At 43.9% G+C, this 20,393-nt stretch overlaps 1 protein-coding gene across 1 annotated transcript in view; it reads right to left on the reverse strand.

Moving 5' to 3' along the window:
• The window catches only part of LOC106591398 (polycystin-1), a 187,302-nt gene that overhangs the window by 139,440 nt on the left and 27,469 nt on the right, over window positions 1-20,393 (reverse strand). Inside the window, exons 2-9 of the mRNA XM_082958430.1 lie at window positions 19,864-19,935; window positions 18,074-18,145; window positions 16,117-16,188; window positions 12,100-12,263; window positions 11,369-11,616; window positions 9,194-9,454; window positions 6,982-7,150; window positions 5,327-5,504 (exon numbers count right to left, since the gene is read on the reverse strand). Coding sequence (XP_082814556.1) covers window positions 5,327-5,504; window positions 6,982-7,150; window positions 9,194-9,454; window positions 11,369-11,616; window positions 12,100-12,263; window positions 16,117-16,188; window positions 18,074-18,145; window positions 19,864-19,935 — 1,236 coding nt within the window. The remainder of the gene's footprint in view (window positions 1-5,326; window positions 5,505-6,981; window positions 7,151-9,193; window positions 9,455-11,368; window positions 11,617-12,099; window positions 12,264-16,116; window positions 16,189-18,073; window positions 18,146-19,863; window positions 19,936-20,393) is intronic.

Genomic DNA, 20,393 nt, shown 5'->3' on the forward strand with positions numbered 1-20,393 from the left:
TTATCAGAAGGGGGAAAGGAGAAGATTAATTGTGTGTCGTCTGCATAGCAATGATAGGAGAGACCATGTGAGGATATGACAGAGCCAAGTGACTTGGTGTATAGCGAGAATAGGAGAGGGCCTAGAACAGAGCCCTGGGGGACACCAGTGGTGAGAGCGCATGGTGCGGAGACAGATTCTCGCCACGCCACCTGGTAGGAGCGACCTGTCAGGTAGGACGCAATCCAAGCGTGGGCCGCGCCGGAGATGCCCAACTCGGAGAGGGTGGAGAGGAGGATCTGATGGTTCACAGTATCAAAGGCAGCAGATAGGTCTAGAAGGATGAGAGCAGAGGAGAGAGAGTTAGCTTTAGCAGTGCGGAGAGCCTCCGTGACACAGAGAAGAGCAGTCTCAGTTGAATGCCCACTCTTGAAACCTGACTGATTAGGATCAAGAAGGTCATTCTGAGAGAGATAGCAGGAGAGCTGGCCAAGGACGGCACGTTCAAGAGTTTTGGAGAGAAAAGAAAGAAGGGATACTGGTCTGTAGTTGTTGACATCGGAGGGATCGAGTGTTGGTTTTTTCAGAAGGGGTGCAACTCTCGCTCTCTTGAAGACGGAAGGGACGTAGCCAGCGGTCAAGGATGAGTTGATGAGCAAGGTGAGGAAGGGGAGAAGGTCTCCGGAAATGGTCTGGAGAAGAGAGGAGGGGATAGGGTCAAGGGGGCAGGTTGTTGGGCAGCCGGCCGTCACAAGACGCGAGATTTCATCTGGAGAGAGAGGGGAGAAAGAGGTCAAAGCACAGGGTAGGGCAGTGTGAGCAGGACCAGCGGTGTCGTTTGACTTGACGAGGATCGGATATCGTCAACCTTCTTTTCAAAATGGTTGACGAAGTCATCCGCAGAGAGGGAGGAGGGGGGGGGAGGGGGAGGAGGATTCAGGAGGGAGGAGAAGGTAGCAAAGAGCTTCCTAGGGTTAGAGGCAGATGCTTGGAATTTAGAGTGGTAGAAAGTGGCTTTAGCAGCAGAGACAGAAGAGGAGAATGTAGAGAGGAGGGAGTAAAAGGATGCCAGGTCCGCAGGGAGGCGAGTTTTCCTCCATTTCCGCTCGGCTGCCCGGAGCCCTGTTCTGTGAGCTCGTAGTGAGTCGTCGAGCCACGGAGCAGGAGGGGAGGACCGAGCCGGCCTGGAGGATAGGGGACAGAGAAAATCAAAGGATGCAGAAAGGGAGGAGAGGAGGGTTGAGGAGGCAGAATCAGGAGATAGGTTGGAGAAGGTTTGAGCAGAGGGAAGAGATGATAGGATGGAAGAGGAGAGAGTAGCGGGAGAGAGAGAGCGAAGGTTGGGACGGCGCAATACCATCCGAGTAGGGGCAGAGTGAGAAGTGTTGGATGAGAGCAAGAGGGAAAAGGATACAATGTAGTGGTCGGAGATTTGGAGGGGAGTTGCAATGAGATTAGTGGAAGAACAGCATCTAGTAAAGATGAGGTCAAGCGTATTGCCTGCCTTGTGAGTAGGGGGGGAAGGTGAGAGGGTGAGGTCAAAAGAGGAGAGGAGTGGAAAGAAGGAGGCAGAGAGGAATGAGTCAAAGGTAGACGTGGGGAGGTTAAAGTCACCCAGAACTGTGAGAGGTGAGCCATCCTCAGGAAAGGAACTTATCAAGGCGTCAAGCTCATTGATGAACTCTCCAAGGGAACCTGGAGGGCGATAAATGATAAGGATGTTAAGCTTGAAAGGGCTGGTAACTGTGACAGCATGGAATTCAAATGAGGAGATAGACAGATGGGTCAGGGGAGAAAGAGAGAATGTCCACTTGGGAGAGATGAGGATTCCAGTGCCACCACCCCGCTGGCTCGATGCTCTAGGGGTATGCGAGAACACGTGGGCAGACGAAGAGAGAGCAGTAGGAGTAGCAGTGTTATCTGTGGTAATCCATGTTTCCGTCAGCGCCAGGAAGTCTAGGGACTGGAGGGTAGCATAGGCTGAGATGAACTCAGCCTTGTTGGCAGCAGACCGGCAGTTCCAGAGGCTGCCGGAGACCTGGAACTCCACGTGGGTCGTGCGCGCTGGGACCACCAGGTTAGAGTGGCAGCGGCCACGCGGTGTGAAGCGTTTGTATGGCCTGTGCAGAGGGGAGAGACCAGGGATAGACAGACACATAGTTGACAAGCTACAGAAGTGTTGTTTCTTGTATTATTGTCTCTTGTGTCTTTAGAGAACTGTTTCACTTTGATATCCTTTTTCTTCTGTCCTGATTTTCTCTTTCTTTTCTTCTGTTAACTAGATATTCTTTGTTGTTCTTCGTTAGCTAGCTAGCTTCTTCCAAAAGAGTCCCTAGCAACTGCTTAGCAACTGGTAAACAATTCAGCTAGCTAAGATTACTACAATTTTATGAAAAATAGTTATTTTTCAAAAGCCTATCTTCTCTGTTTGTTGCTTGTTTTTTCTCCTATTCAGTCTTGCAGTTTTCTTTTGCTTTTTTCCGATGTACTTCACTCTAAAAACCATGTAAATTTCAATATTTGTAGGAGCTCATTTTTCAGCTGCTGCTGCTCAAATTGGAGTTCCGGAACCACAGCAGGCGGCGACGGTGAGAGACTTGTTTTTGGAGAGGTGGATTTTTAAAAGTAGAAGTTCAAATTGTTTGGGTACAGACCTGGAAAGCAGGACAGAACTCTGCAGGCTATCTCTGCAGTAGATTGCAACACCGCCCCCTTTGGTCGTTCTATCTTGTCTGAAAACGTTGTAGTTAGGGATGAAGATTTCAGAGTTGTTGGTGGACTTCCTAAGCCAAGATTCAGACACAGCTAGGACATCCGGGTTGGCAGAGTGTGCTAAAGCAGTGAATAAAACAAACTTAGGGAGGAGGCTTCTAATGTTAACATGCATGAAACCAAGGCTATTACGGTTACAGAAGTCATCAAAAGAGAGCGCCTGGGGAGTAGGAGTGGAGCCAGGCCCTGCAGGGCCTGGATTCACCTCCACATCCCCAGAGGAGCAGAGAAGAATGAGTATGAGGGTACGGCTAAAAGCTATAAGAATTGGTCGTCTATGACGTCCAGATTAGAGAGTAAAAGGAGCAGGTTTCTGGGGGCGCTAAAATAGCTTCAAGGTATAATGTACAGACAAAGGTATGGTGGGATGTGAATACAGAGGAGGTAAACCTAAGCATTTAGTGATGATGAGAGAGATATTGTCTCTAGAAACATCATTGAAACCAGAAGATGTCATAGCATGTGTGGGTGGAGGAACTGAGAGGTTGGATAAGGTATAATGAGCAGGGCTAGAGGCTCTACAGTGAAATAAGCCAATAAACACTAACCAGAACAGCAATGGACATTGCATATTGACATTAAGGAGAGGCATGCTTAGCCGAGTGATCAAAGGGTCCAGTGAGATTCAGACAGCTAGCCGGGCCATAGGTAGCAAGCTGGTGGAAGATGGAGGGAGGTCTGTTTTTAGCCACCTCGTGCGTTTCCGTCTGTGGGTTAGTGGGGTTCCGTGTGGAAGGGGGGACCAGTCCAAGTTGGCAGAATAGTTAGTTATAGTGGCCCAAGAAAAGTGTCCGATAGACCTATTCAGATCGCGGCCGATAAGACAGCTAACGATTAGCCGGCCGCAGATGGGCGATCAGGTTACGTCGCGACGGAGGGGCCAGTTGGATAAGTCCCTCGGGCAGATAACGTCGGTGGTCCAGTCGTGAAGGCCCGATGGGGCTCCGCATCGGCAGTAAAACGGGTCAGGATAGGTGATTGTAGCCCAGGAGACACTTCAGCTGGCTAGCTCAGGAAAAGCCCACGAGTGGCTGACGGAACTCTTCAGCTGGCTAGCTCAGGAATAATGTGTGTTAATTCCGGGACCGACGTTGCCAATAGTCACTCAGGTAGCAGCTAGTTAGCTGCAAGATCCAGGTGTAAATGTCCAGAGCCTGCGGTAGAAATCGGGGAAAGGAGAGAGAATAGGTCTGGTATGCTCTGGTCTGAGTCGCGCTGTACAAAAACTGGCGATAGCTTTTCGAGCTAATGGATAGCTGAGGACAGCTAACCGTGGCTAGCTGAACTCCAACGTTAGCCAGTGAAAATGGCTAACCTCTGGCTAGCTTCTGTTGTGGATTTCAGATTTGAGGTAAATAATACTTTCTTTTTTAAATTGGTGAGGCGGGTTGCAGGAGAGTGCTTTGAGGTTGAGTTTTAGAAGAAAAAATTAAAAAAGATATGTGAAGAAAAATATGTAAATATATATATACACGGGACACGACAAGAGGAGGGTAAAGGACGTCTGAACTGCTACGCCATCTTGGAATGAATGTATATAAACTACCGTTCAAAACTCTGGGGTCACTTAGAAATGTCCTTGTTTTTGAAAGAAAAGCACATTTTCTGTCCATTAAAATAACATCAAATTGATCAGAAATACAGTGTAGACATTGTTAATGTTGTAAATGACTATTGTAGCTGGAAACGGCTGATTTTTAATGGAATATCTACACAGGCGTACAGAGGCCTATTATCAGCAACCATCACTCCTGTGTTCCAATGGCACGTTGTGTTAGCTAATCCAAGTTTATCATTTTAAAAGGATAATTGATCATTAGAAAACCCTTTTGCATTATTTTAGCACAGCTGAAAACTGTTGTGCTGATTTAAAGAAGCAATAAAACTGGCCTTCTTTAGACTAGTTGAGTATCTGGAGCATCAGCATTTGTGGGTTCGATTACAAGCTCAAAATGACCAGAAACAAAGAACTTTCTTCTGAAACTCATCAGTCTATTCTTGTTCTGAGAAATGAAGGCTATTCCATGCAAGAAATTGACAAGAAACTGAAGATCTCGTACAACACTGTGTACTACTCCCTTCACAGAACAGCGCAAACTGGCTCTAACCAGAATAGAAAGAGTGGGAGGCCCCGGTGCACAACTGAGCAAGAGGACAAGTACATTAGACGGTCTAGTTTGAGAAACAGATGCCTCACAAGTCCTCAACTGCTTCATTAAATAGTACCCGCAAAACACCAGTCTCAATGTCAACAGTGAAGAGGCGACTCCGGGATGCTGGCCTTCTAGGCAGAGTTGCAAAGAAAAAGCCATATCTGAGACTGGCCAATAAAAATAAGCTTTTGAACGTGTGTGTGTGTGTGTGTGTGTGTGTGTGTGTGTGTGTGTGTGTGTGTGTGTGTGTGTAACTATGTCTCACTGTAGGAAGCCATAAACAGAGCTACACCAGCCAACTTAATGTGTGACAGCACACACACACACACACACACACACACACACACACACACACACACACACACCACACACACACACACACACACACCAGCCCCCCACCCCCTCCTCTTCCCACTACTCACTGTGTGACTCTGCAGGCCAGCAGCCTGCGTAGGGCGTCAGTGCGGACCACGGCCAGGTCTCCCCCTGTAGAGGAGCACTGTCGCCTGGCCTCGGACCAGCTGAACTCCCCTGGAACCAACTGGAAGCACTGGGACGAGTCTGCATGGAACACTGCATCCCTGGGACAAAATGGTGTGGCTGGGGGGGGAATGGATGTGGGGGACGAGAGGAGAGAGATCAATGTTATTTGTTGTAAATACCACAACTGTGCTGTTTCTGTGTGCCGTTTCCTTCCAATATAAGATAATACCTCGTCATACCAACAAAATGTGATGAATTGAGAAAGAGGAGAGGAGAGAGAAAGAGGAAGAAGGAAGGGCAGAGGTGGTGAAAGAACGAGAGTGACAGAAAAAGAGAGAGGGAGAAGGTAAACGGTATCTTTTGACATTCCATTTTTTTGTTTACTTTCGCTTTGCCAATGAAATGTTGACTTTTTCAAACAGACACAAGTATAATTTCAACTTGGGCTTTTAGAGGCTGAGAGAGAAACAAGACACATATGTCACTATCAATGAGGCAGAGATGAAGAGAGAGAGAGAGAGAGAGAGAGAGAGAGAGAGGAGAGAGAGAGAGAGAGAGAAGAGAGAGATAGAGAGATATAGAAGAGAGATAGAGAGATAGACAGAAGAAAGAGATAGAGAGAACAGAGAGATAGAGAAGAGAAAGTTCTAATATGACAGCCAGACAGCCAGACTAAAGCATTACTTTAAGACTACTAGCCACTATTCCAGACTAAAGTAACATCTCTGTTTTTCATCCCCACCCTGTCCTCTAACGCCAGATGCTTTCTCTCTACCTCCGTCTTCCTCTTCTCTCTCCTTTACTTTATTCTCTGGTTTGTAGTGTGGCCAGCCTCTCTCTCTACCTCCGTCTTCCTCTTCTCTCTCCTTTACTTTATTCTCTGGTTTGTAGTGTGGCCAGCCTCTCTCTCTACCTCCGTCTTCCTCTTCTCTCTCCTTTACTTTATTCTCTGGTTTGTAGTGTGGCCAGCCTCTCTCTCTACCTCCGTCTTCCTCTTCTCTCTCCTTTACTTTATTCTCTGGTTTGTAGTGTGGCCAGCCTCTCTCTCTACCTCCGTCTTCCTCTTCTCTCTCCTTTACTATATTCTCTGGTTTGTAGTGTGGCCAGCCTCTCTCTCTACCTCCGTCTTCCTCTTCTCTCTCCTTTACTTTATTCTCTGGTTTGTAGTGTGGCCAGCCTCTCTCTCTACCTCCGTCTTCCTCTTCTCTCTCCTTTACTTTATTCTCTGGTTTGTAGTGTGGCCAGCCTCTCTCTCTACCTCCGTCTTCCTCTTCTCTCTCCTTTACTTTATTCTCTGGTTTGTAGTGTGGCCAGCCTCTCTCTCTACCTCCGTCTTCCTCTTCTCTCTCCTTTACTTTATTTTCTGGTTTGTAGTGTGGCCAGCCTCTCTTTCTCAGAGCCATTGATGGACACACCAGAGTTGAAGAGAAACAGAGAGAACAGAATATGAAAGAGAGAAAACTTCACAGGCACTCACAGAGGAGGACGAGACTGTGTGTGTGTGTGTGTGTGTGTGTGTGTGGTGTGTGTGTGTGTGTGTGTGTGTGTGTGTGTGTGTGTGTGTGTGTGTGTGTGTGTGTGTGTGTGTTCTGACCTCTGGCGGCCTCCTGTCCGTCCTTAGTGATCCTCCAATCCACCGCCACGCCCTCGCCCCCCCAGCTGACCAGTCTTACCCCCAGGCTCTGATTGGCTACGGTCAGCGGTGGGCAGTGCAGCTCCAACCGAGGGGGCAGAGTCACTCTCACCTCCCTGCGTACACACACCTGGACACACACATATTCTGGTACATTCACACACATCCAAGCATGGGTTCTGTGTATTGTGTGTACTGTAACTTACAGTGTACAAGACTAAAAAGGTTTTCAGCTCTTTAACATCCAAGGTAAGAACGATAGAATTACCTCTAGAATGATAGAATTACCTCTAGAATGATAGAATTACCTCTAGAATGATAGAATGATAGAATTACCTCTAGAATGATAGAATTACCTCTAGAATGATAGAACGATAGAATTAGCTCTAGAATGAGAGAATGATAGAATTACCTCTAGAATGAAAGAATTACCTCTAGAACGATAGAATTACCTCTAGAATGATAGAATTACCTCTAGAATGATAGAATGATAGAATTACCTCTAGAATGATAGAATGATAGAATTACCTCTAGAATGATAGAATTACCTCTAGAATGATAGAACGATAGAATTACCTCTAGAATGATAAATGATAGAATGATAGAATTGCCTCTAGAATGATAGAATGATAGAATTACCTCTAGAATGATAGAATTACCTCTAGAATGATAGAATTACCTCTAGAATGATAGAATTACCTCTAGAATGATAAAATGATAGAATTACCTCTAGAATGATAGAATTACCTCTAGAATGATAGAATTACATTTACATTTACATTTTAGTCATTTAGCAGACGCTCTTATCCAGAGTGACTTACAGTAGTGAATACATACATTTCATTTCATACATTTTTTTTCCTTCTCCATACTGGAATTACCTCTAGAATGATAGAATGATAGAATTACCTCTAGAATGATAGAATTACCTCTAGAATGATAGAATTACCTCTAGAACGATGGAACGATAGAATTACCTCTAGAATGATAGAATGATAGAATTACCTCTAGAATGATAGAATTACCTCTAGAATGATAGAACGATAGAATTACCTCTAGAATGATAAATGATAGAATGATAGAATTGCCTCTAGAATGATAGAATGATAGAATTACCTCTAGAATGATAGAATTACCTCTAGAATGATAGAATTACCTCTAGAATGATAGAATTACCTCTAGAATGATAAAATGATAGAATTACCTCTAGAATGATAGAATTACCTCTAGAATGATAGAATTACATTTACATTTACATTTTAGTCATTTAGCAGACGCTCTTATCCAGAGTGACTTACAGTAGTGAATACATACATTTCATTTCATACATTTTTTTTCCTTCTCCATACTGGAATTACCTCTAGAATGATAGAATGATAGAATTACCTCTAGAATGATAGAATTACCTCTAGAATGATAGAATTACCTCTAGAATGATAGAATGATAGAATTACATCTAGAATGATAGAATTACCTCTAGAATGATAGAATGATAGAATTACATCTAGAATGATAGAATTACCTCTAGAATGATAGAATTACATCTAGAATGATAGAATTACCTCTAGAATGATAGAATTACATCTAGAATGATAGAATTACCTCTAGAATGATAGAATTACCTCTAGAATGATAGAATGATAGAATTACATCTAGAATGATAGAATTACCTCTAGAATGATAGAACAATAGATTTACCTCTAGAATGATAGAATTACCTCTAGAATGATAGAATTACCTCTAGAATGATAGAACATTAGAATTACCTCTAGAATTATAGAATTACCTCTAGAACGATAGAACGATAGAATTACCTCTAGAATGATAGAACAATATAATTACCTATAGAACGATAGAATTACCTCTAGAATGATAGAACGATAGAATTACCTCTAGAACGATAGAATTACCTCTAGAACGATAGAATGATAGAATTACCTCTAGAATGATAAAACGATAGAATTACCTCTAGAACGATAGAATTACCTCTAGAACGATGGAACGATAGAATTACCTCTAGAACGATAGAATTACCTCTAGAATGATAGAATTACCTCTAGAACGATGGAACGATAGAATTACCTCTAGAACGATAGAATGATAGAATTACCTCTAGAATGATAGAACGATAGAATTACCTATAGAATGATAGAACTAAATGATAAAGGGTTACCTCCTTGGGTCCGGCCCAGGCGGTGACACTGACAGGGTAGCGCCCAGGGACAGCGTATTTATGACGCGTTGTCATGTCGACCGTTTCCGTAGCGTTGACCCGGGGTGAAAGGTCACCGAAGTCCCAGGAGAGAGTGACAGGGGTCACCGAAGAGAGGATGGACAGATGAGCGGAGGAGTGGACGCTGACGGGAGGGAAACGAGGGAGAGACGCAGCGAAGTCCACCGCAAAGACATCATGGGCCAACGTCCAACCACATTCCTTTAACCAAATCAGAACAAAGTTGGAGTTAGTCCCACCACACTACTTTAACCAATCAGAAGACAGCTACAGTTAGTATCACAGTTAAGTACTTTGTAAATCACAATACAGAGCTGCTACATCTGTACTGTATGTTACTGTGTACACTGCTTTCAGAAAGTATTCATACCCCTTGACTTATTCCACATTTTGTTGTGTTACAGCCTTTAAAATGGATTAAATTGATTTTTTCTCTCACCCAGCTACACACAATACCCCATAATGACAAAGTGAATACATGCTTTTACATCATTTTGCAAGTTTATTGAAAATGAAATACATTAATATATCATTTACATAAGTATTCACAGCCCTGAGTCAATACTTTGTAGAAACACCTTTGGTAGCGATTACAGCTGTGAGTCTTCCTGGGAAAATCTCTAAGAGCTTTGCACACCTGGATTGTACAATATTTGTTCTGTCAAGTTGGTTGTTGATCATTGCTAGACAGACATTTTCAAGTCTTGCCATAGATTTTCAAGCCGATTGATGACAAAACCTGTAACTAGGCCACTCAGAAACATTCAATGTCATCTTGGTAAGCAACTCCAGTGTATATTTGGCCTTGTGTTTTAGGGCATTATCCTGCTGAAAGGTGAATTAATCTCCCAGTGTCTGGTGTAAAGCAGACTGAACCTCTAGGAGTTTGCCAGTGCTTAGCTCTATTCCATTTCTTTTTATCCTAAAAAAACTCCCTAGTCTTTGCTGATGACAAGCATACCCATAACATGATGCAGCCACCCAAAAAAGTCAAACTTAAAAAGGTTTTATATACAGTATATGAAGAGTGGTACTCAGTGATATGTTGTGTTGGATTTCCCCCAAACATAACGCTTTGTATTCCGGACAAAGTTAATTTATTTGCCACGTTTTTTTGAAATTTTACTTTAGTGCCGTATTGCAAACAGGATGCATGTTTTATATATTTTTTAAATGTAACAGACCTTTTCACTGTCATTTAGGATAGTATTGTGGAGTAACTATGTTATTGATCCGTCCTCAGTTTTCTCCTATCACAGCTAGTAAACTCTGTAAGTGTTTTAAAGTCACCATTGGCCTCACTGCGAAATCCCTGAGTGGTTTCCTTCCTCTCCGGCAACTGAGTTAGGAAGGACGCCTGTATCTTTATAGTGACTGGGTGTATAGATACACCATCCAAAGTGTAACTAATAACTTTACCATACTCAAAAGGTACATTCAATGTATTTTTATTTATTTATATACACATCTACCAATAGGTGGCCTTCTTTATGAGCCATTGGAAAACCTCCCAGGTCTTTGTGGTTGAATCTGTTTTTGAAATTCACTGCTTGACTGAGGGATCTTACAGATAATTGTATGTGTGGGGTAAAGAGGTGAGGTAGTCATTCAAAAATCATGTCAAACACTATTATTGCACACAGAGTGAGTTCATGCAACTTATTATGCGACTTGTTAAGCATATTTTTACTACTGAACGTATTTTGGCTTGTCATAGCAAAGTGGTTGAATACTTACTGACTCAAGACATTTCAGCTTTGCATTTTTAATTAACTAGTAAAAATGTCTAAAAACATAATTCCACTTTGACATTATGGGGTATTGTGGGTAGGCCAGTGACATAAAATCGCAATGTAATCCATTTTAAATTCAGGCTGTACCATGTGGAAAACCTCAAGGAGTGTGAATACTTTCTGAAGACACTGTATATGTACTAATGTAAATCGTTTTCAATAACAAAGTCATCAGGAAGTATTAACAAAAACAAGGAAGTAATCAGGAAGTTATAACAAAAACAAGGAAGTAATCAGGAAGTTATAACAAAAACAAAGAAGTAACCAGGAAGTTACAACAAAGAAAAAGTTATGAGGAAGTCGTTAGCCAGTCTCTGTCCACCTTCATGACGTGAGGCTTGGTGCAGGCAGCAGAGCACTGAGCTTCACTGATGCGGTTGGGTTCATAGTTGGTGCTGCAGAGACACTCCCTCCGGGCCCCCAGGCCCCCGTAGCGCTGGGAGGCCCCGTAACACACAGAGTTACACTCCTCCCGGGAGAAGTTACCCGGCGTGGACGAAGAGAAGATGACCAGCTCACTGCCTCCTCCGCTGTGGTCACTGTCCTCCAGACAGGCTGCATAGTTCAGACCTGGTTAATCAAGACATTAATCAATCAACCAAGCAATACATCTAGAAATTAATGAATTACAACAACTGTGTATACTGTCCTCCAGACACACAGTACAGTTCACAGATCAATCAACTCAACAACTACTGCTATGTGTGTGTGTGTGTGTGTGCGTGTGTGTGTGTGTGTGTGTGTGTGTGTGTGTGTGTGTGTGTGTGTGTGTGTGTGTGTGTGTGTGTGTGTGTGTGTGTGTGTGTGTGTGTGTGTGTGTGTGTGTCTTACTGCAGGTGAGCAGTGACACGTTGAGAAGTGGTTGGTGTCTCAGGTCGTGTGTGTGTGTGTGTGTCTTACCGCAGGTGAGCAGTGACACGTTGAGAAGTGGTTGGTGTCTCAGGTCGTGTGTGTGTGTGTGTGTGTGTGTGTGTGTGTGTGTGTGTGTGTGTGTGTGTGTGTGTGTGTGTGTGTGTGTGTGTGTGTGTGTGTGTGTGTGTGTGCGTGTCTTACCGCAGGTGAGCAGTGACACGTTGAGAAGTGGCTGGTGTCTCAGGTCGGGCGGTTGGACACAGAGCATGTTCTCTGGGTGACGTACATGCACTCCCCTCTCCTGAAGCCAGCTCACCAGACGGAATAACTTACAGTCACACACAAACGGGTTGCTGCTTAAGTCACTGTGGAGGGGGAGGGAGGGAAAGAGAGAGGGAGGAGAGAAGAGAGGGAGGAGAGGGGGAGGGAGGAGAGAGGCGAGGGAGGAGGGGAATAGGGAAAGAGAGAGGAAGGGAGGAGAAAGGGAGGAGAGGGATGGGAGGAGAGAAGAGAGGGAGGAAAAGAGAGAGGGAGGAAGAAAGGGAGGAGATGGATGGGAGGAGAGAAGAGAGGGAGGAGAGAGGGAGGGAGGGAAAGAGAGAGGAAGGGAGGAGAAAGGGAGAGGAGGGATGGGAGGAGAGAAGAGAGGGAGGAGAGGGGGGGAGGGAGGGAAAGAGAGAGGAAGGGAGTAGATGGATGGGAGGAGAGAGGAGAGGGAGGAGAGGGGGAGGGAAAGAGGGAAAGAGAGAGGAAGGGAGGAGAAAGGGAGGAAAGGGATGGGAGGAGGGAAGAGAGGGAGGGAAAGAGAGAGGGAGGAAGAAAAGGAGGAGAGGGATGTGAGGAGAGAGGAGAGAGGGAGGGAGGGAGGGAAAGAGAGAGGAAGGGAGGAGAAAGGGAGGAAAGGGATGGGAGGAGAGAGGTGGATGGAGGGGAGAGAGAGTAGGGAGGAGAAAGGGAAGAGAGGGATGGGAGGAGAGAAGAGAGGGAGGAGGGGGGAGGGAGGGAGAGAGAGAGAGAGAGAGTTGGACAGGGTTGGGTACAGACAGTTAAACCTGTTGGGGATGGGGGCAGTATTTGCACGGCCGGATAAAAAACGTACCCGATTTAATCTGGTTACTACTCCTGCCCATTAACTAGAATATGCATACAATTGTTTGATTTGGATAGAAAACACCCTAAAGTTTCTAAAACTGTTTGAATGGTGTCTGTGAGTATAACAGAACTCATTTGGCAGGCCAAAACCTGAGAAGATTCCAAACAGGAAGCGCTCTCTCTGACTATTTCTTGGCCTTCTTGATCATCTCTATCCAAAACAGGGGATCTCGCATAACGTGACACTTCCTAAGGCTCCCATAGGCACTCAGAAGGCGCCAGAACGTTGAATGATGACTTTGCAGGCCATGGCTGAAAAACAGTAGCGCATTTGGATAGTGGTCGATCTGAGAACAATGAGACTGGGGGCGCTCGTGCACGAGACTCCACCATGTTTACTTTCTCTCTCTTTGAACGAAAACAACGACTCCCGGTCGGAATATTATCGCTTTTTTACGAGAAAAAAAAATGGCATAAAAATTGATTTTAAACAGCGTTTGACATGCTTCGAAGTACGGTAATGGAATATTTTCAATTTTTTTTGTCACGAAACGCGCCGGGCGCGTCACCCTTCTTTACCCTTCGGATAGTGTCTTGAACGCACGAACAAAACGCCGCTATTTGGATATAACTATGGATTATTTGGAACCAAACCAACATTTGTTATTGAAGTAGAAGTCCTGGGAGTGCATTCTGACGAAGAACAGCAAAGGTAATCCAATTTTTCTTATAGTAAATCTGAGTTTGATGAGTACCACACTTGGTGGGTGTCAAAATAGCTAGCCTGTGATGGCCGGGCTATCTACTCAGAATATTGCAAAATGTGCTTTCACCGAAAAGCTATTTTAAAATCGGACATAGCGATTGCATAAAAGAGTTCTGTATCTATAATTCTTAAAATAATTGTTATGTTTTTTGTGAACGTTTATCGTGAGTAATTTAGTAAATTCACCGGAAGTGTTCGGTGGGAATGCTAGTCACATGCTAGTCACATGCTAATGTAAAAAGCTGGTTTTTGATATAAATATGAACTTGATTGAACAAAACATGCATGTATTGTATAACATAATGTCCTAGGAGTGTCATCTGATGAAGATCATCAAAGGTTAGTGCTGCATTTAGCTGTGGTTTTGGTTTTTGTGACATTATATGCTAGCTTGAAAAATGGGTGTCTGATTATTTCTGGCTGGGTACTCTGCTGACATAATCTAATGTTTTGCTTTCGTTGTAAAGCCTTTTTGAAATCGGACAGTGTGGTTAGATTAACGAGAGTCTTGTCTTTAAAATGGTGTAAAATAGTCATATGTTTGAGAAATTGAAGTAATAGCATTTCTAAGGTATTTGAATATCACGCCACGGGATTCCACTGGCTGTTGAGTAGGTGGGACGCAAACGTCCCACCTAGCCCAGAGAGGTTAAGAGAGAGGAAGAAGAGGGAGTGAGAGACAAGGGAGAGAAGAGAGGAAGGAGTGGGGTATAATTAACAGTAGTGTTCTTTGTGTGGGTGTGAGAGTGAGTTCATAGTGGAAATCTAAACATCAGAGAAATAACAGAGAGATCATACCAACACATTCTCTCTCTGTCTATTTTAGTCTCTGTTTCAGTTGGAGATGTAAACAGAGAAATAACAGAGAGATCATACCAACACATTCTCTCTCTGTCTATTTTAGTCTCTGTTTCAGTTGGCTTTATGGGTGGGTACAGTCTATTTACATTGAAGCAATACAGCCCGAAGGGGGTGTGGTATATGGCCAATATACAGCGACTAAGTGCTGTTCTCACAGTCTGATATACCACCGCTGTCAGTCAGTCAGCATTCAGGGCTCCAACCAGCCAGTTTCTAATGAAGTACATACCATATAGAGACATATACCATATAACAGTAGGACATCAGGACATCTGGACTGAGATGAACATCTTTAATAATCACACACTTACCTAACCAGAAAGAGAGAAAGAGAAAAAGAGAAAGAGAGAGAAAGAAAGAGATAAAGAGAGAGAACGAGAAAGAGAGAAGACAAAGAGAGAAAGACAGAAAGTCAGAGAGAAAGAGAAGATTTGTGACCTGTTGCCACAAGAAAAGGTCAACCAGTGAAGAACAAACACCATTATAAATACAACCCATATTTATGTTTATTTATTTTCCCTTTTGTAATTTAACCATTTGTACATCATTACAACACTGTATATATACCATAAATTCCGGACTATAAGCCGCAACTTTTTTCCCAGCTTTGAACCTCACGGCTTAAACAATGACCCGGCTAATACATGGATTTTTCCCGCTTGAACATTTTTTTTCTCCAAAAAAACACATTCTGTGACGTGCTCGGTTTTTTGGCGGCATGAAGCTTTCATTAGACCAATGAAATTGCCGAACGGGTTAAGGTCAAACAACTTTTTTGTTTACTGTTTAGATTAAATCGAGCGCTTTCAAACTTCCCATCATTCTGATTACGGTAGTCATTTTGTCACCCTCATCATGGCAAAGACACGGAGAAATGCATATGATGCAGCTTTCAAGTTGAAGGCGATTGATCTGGCTGTTGGAAAAGGAAATAGAGCTGCTGCACGGGAGCTTGGTCTTAATGAGTCGATGATAAGAAGTTGGAAACAGCAGCGTGAGGAATTGACTCAGTGCAAAAAGACAACTAAAGCTTACTGCTAATTTTAAATTTTTTGTTACAAGCCGTGTTTCGTTAAAGCCTGTTTATTTTTGTTACAAGCCGTGTTTCGTTAAAGCCTGTTTATTTTTGTTACAAGCCGTGTTTCGTTAAAGCCTGTGTGAAGTTCATTTGTTTCAATGTACCGGTAGGCACCTGCGGCTTATAGACATGTGCGGCTTATTTATGTTCCAAAAAAAAAAAAAAATTAAATTCAGTGGCTGCAGCTTATATTCAGGTGCGCTTAACAGTCCGGAAATTACAGTACATACATTTGAAATGTCTTTATTATTTTGAAACTTCTGTGAGTGTAATGTTTACTGTTAATTTTTATTGTTTATTTCACTTTTGTAAATGATCTACTTCACTTGCTTTGGCAATGTTAACATATGTTTCCTATGGTAATAAAACCCCTTGAATTGAGTTAAGAAAGAAAGAGAGAGAGCAGAGTGCTCTTACTTACATTTCTGTTAAATTAAATAAATTATCACATATTTCTTCTTCTATGGTGGTGATCTGGTTGTTACTCAAATCTCTGAAAAAGAGAAAGAACGAGACAGAGGATGACAGACACATATCACCATGACAACCTCCGCCCTCTCTAACCTCTACGCCCTCTCTAACCTCCACGCCCTCTCTAACCTCCACGCCCTCTCTTATCTCCACACTTTACATTCTACCCTTGTTTGTAATTGACCTGCCTGCTAAAATAAAGGTACAATTAAATGTAAATGAAATAGCCCCTCTTCCCGTAGTTAAACCTCCCACCTCCATAATGGCCCCTCTTCCCGTAGTTAAACCTCCCACCTCCATAATGGCCCCTCTTCCCCTAGTTAAACCTCCCACCTCCATAATGGCCCCTCTTCCCCTAGTTAAACCATCCCACCTCCATAATGGCCCCTCTTCCCCTAGTTAAACCTCCCACCTCCATAATGGCCCCTCTTCCCCTAGTTAAACCTCCCACCTCCATAATGGCCCCTCTTCCCCTAGTTAAACCTCCCACCTCCATAATGGCCCCTCTTCCCCTAGTTAAACCTCCCACCTCCATAATGGCCCCTCTTCCCCTAGTTAAATCTCCCACCTCCATAATGGCCCCTCTTCCCGTGGTTAAACCTCCCACCTCCATAACGGCCCCTCTTCCCGTAGTTAAACCTCCCACCTCCATAATGGCCCCTCTTCCCCTAGTTAAACCTCCCACCTCCATAATGGCCCCTCTTCCCCTAGTTAAACCTCCCACCCTCCATAATGGCCCCTCTTCCCCTTGTTAAACCTCCCACCTCCATAATGGCCCCTCTTCCCCTTGTTAAACCTCCCACCTCCATAATGGCCCCTCTTCCCCTAGTTAAACCTCCCACCTCCATAATGGCCCCTCTTCCCCTAGTTAAACCTCCCACCTCCATAATGGCCCCTCTTCCCCTAGTTAAACCTCCCACCCTCCATAATGGCCCCTCTTCCCCTAGTTAAACCTCCCACCCTCCATAATGGCCCCTCTTCCCCTAGTTAAACCTCCCACCCTCCATAATGGCCCCTCTTCCCGTAGTTAAACCTCGTACCTCCATAATGGCCCCTCTTCCCCTAGTTAAACCTCCCACCTCCATAATGGCCCCTCTTCCCCTAGTTAAACCTCCCACCCTCCATAATGGCCCCTCTTCCCCTAGTTAAACCTCCCACCCTCCATAATGGCCCCTCTTCCCCTAGTTAAACCTCTCACCTCCATAATGGCCCCTCTTCCCCTAGTTAAACCTCCCACCTCCATAATGGCCTCTCTTCCCCTAGTTAAACCTCCCGCCACCATAATGTCTGGCTGTGTGGTGGTTTGGACAGTGCTGATGGAAAACACTGGAACAGACTGGTAGGAGGAAAGGAAAGGGGGACGAGAAAGGAGTGGAAATGAAAGGGGGAAGGGGTGGCAGAGAGAAGGAGGGGTTGGATGGCAAGAAGAAAGCTGTGAAGGAGAGGGTGGAGGCATTTGGTGGGGTGAGAGGATGGTTGAGACTGGTTTAAAGAGAGAGAGAGATGGATGGAGGGAGGGAGAGAAGGAGAGAGAGAGAGATGGATGGAGGGAGAGAAGGAGAGAGAGAGATGGATGGAGGGAGGGAGAGAAGGAGAGAGAGAGAGATGGATGGAGGGAGAGAAGGAGAGAGAAAGATGGATGGAGGGAGGGAGAGAAGGAGAGAGAGAGATCTGGAAGTAGAGCCGACAGAGCAGGGGGAGAAGCCAGCTAGAATTGTGCTTAATGGTTCTGTGATTGGTGTGTGTTCCTCTCAGCACAGCCAGACCTCTCCTGGGGGTTCTGCCTACTTAAATACAGACTAAACCACACTGATTTTCCTCTCCTCCCTCCTCCTCCTTTCAGTCCTTCCCCCCTTCCTCCCCCTCTCTCCTCCCATCATCCCCCTCTCCTCCTCTAGGTGACATACAGTATAGAGGACAGGGGTCTGGAGCAGAAGACCCCTCTGGGGAGAACACTGATTCTGTTGTCCTGTAGATACCTGAGAGAGAGAGCGAGAGAGAGAGAGAGAGAGAGAGAGAGCGAGAGAGAGAGAGAGAGAGAGAGAGAGAGAGAGAGAGAGAGAGAGAGAGAGAGAGAGATGTTATCAGTAGAGGTCGACCGATTATGCTTTTTCAACGCCGATACCGATACCGATTATTGGAGGGCCAAAAAAGACCGATGCCGATTAATCGGCCGAGTTTTTTATTGATTTATTTGTAATAATGACAATTACAACAATACTGCATGAACACTTATTTTAACTTAATATAATACATCAATAAAATCAATTTAGCCTCAAATAAATAATGAAACATGTTCAATTTGATTTAAATAATGCAAAAACAAAGTGTTGGAGAAGAAAGTAAAAGTGCAATATGTGCCATGTAAAAAAGCTAACGTTTAAGTTCCTTGCTCAGAACATGAGAACATATGAAAGCTGGTGGTTCCTTTTAACATGAGTCTTCAATATTACCAGGCAAGAAGTTTTAGGTTGAGGTTATTATAGGAATTATAGGACTATTTCGCTCTATACGATTTGTATTTCATATACCTTTGACTATTTAGGTTCCGTCCCTCTCCTCGCTCCTACCTGGGCTCAAACCAGGAACACATCGACGACAGCCACCCTCGAAGCAGCGTTACCCATGCAGAGGAAGGGAAAAAAGTACTCCAAGTCTCAGAGCGAGTGACGTTTGAAACGCTATTAGCGCGCACCCGGCTAACTAGCTAGCCATTTCAAATGGGTTACACCAGCCTAATCTCGGGAGTTGATAGGCTTGAAGTCATAAACAGCGCAATGCATTTCAAAGGGCTGCTGGCAAACTGCACGAAAGTGCTATTTTGAATGAATGCTTACGAGCATGCTGCTGCCTACCATCACTCAGTCAGACTTCTCTATCAAATCATAGACTTAATTATAACATAATAACACACAGAAACACGAGCCTTAGGTCATTAATATGGTCGAATGCGGAAACTATCATCTCGAAAACAAAATATACCCTGACTGCGTGCAATGAACGCAAAATTACACAATTTCACCTTGTTAATATTGCCTGCTAACCTGGATTTCATTTAGCTAAATATGCAGGTTTAAAAATATATACTTGTGTATTGATTTTAAGAAAGGCATTGATGTTTATGGTTGGAGCAACATGTACCGAAGCGATTATATGCAACGCAGGACACGTTAGATAAACTAGTAATATCATCAACCATGTGTAGTTAACTAGTGATTATGATTGATTGATTGTTTTTTATAAGATAAGTTTAATGCTAGTAAGCAACTTACCTTAGCTTCTTACTGCATTCGCGTAACAGGCAGGCTCCTCGTGGAGTGTAATGTAAAGCAGGTGGTTAGAGCGCTGGACTAGTTAACCGTAAGGTTGCAAGATTGAATCCCTGAGCTGACAAGGTAAAAATCTGTCTTTCTGCCCCTGAACAAGGCAGTTAACCCACCGTTCCTAGGCCGTCATTGAAAATAAGAATGTGTTCTTAACTGACTTGCCTGGTTAAATAAAGGTGTAAATGTTTTTTTAGTTTTTTTTTAATAAATACATTTTAAAAAATCGGCCAAATCGGCGTCCCAAAATACCGATTTCCGATTGTTATGAAAACTTGAAATCGGACCTAATTAATCGGTAAATTCGATTAATCGGTCGACCTCTAGTTATCAGGCATGGACCAACACACACACACACAGCCAGCTATACTCACAGTTCTCGTAGGGAGGTGAGTTGATCAAAGAGACTGGGTTCTAGAGATGAGATACGGTTCCTGGACAGATCTCTGTAAGGAGGAAATAAAACATTACAATTACTGACTGACTGGGGGACAGATCGTTAACACACACACACACACACACACACACACACACACACACACACACACACACACACACACACACACACACCTGAAAACTGGTACAAACACCAATTAGAAATAAATGTGTGTCTGGAATGTACAGATGTAAACAGGAACAGAAACACAAACAGTAATGTGTAATATTTTAGGTGTTTTATCTAAACCCACTAAGTGTCCTGACAGTGTATATTAAGTAGGAATAATTACACACACACACACACACACACACACACACACACACCTCCAGAAATTCCCACTCATCTGCTGCAATTAGGCAGAAAATCTACTGTACTGCCAACCTAGTGGTTAAGAGTGTAGGGCCACTAGCCTAGCGGTTAAGAGTGTAGGGCCACTAGCCTAGTGGTTAAGAGTGTAGGGCCACT

The sequence above is a fragment of the Salmo salar genome, chromosome 12 (genome assembly GCF_965601325.2).
Source record: "Salmo salar chromosome 12, fSalSal1, whole genome shotgun sequence".
Lineage (NCBI taxonomy): Eukaryota > Metazoa > Chordata > Actinopteri > Salmoniformes > Salmonidae > Salmo > Salmo salar.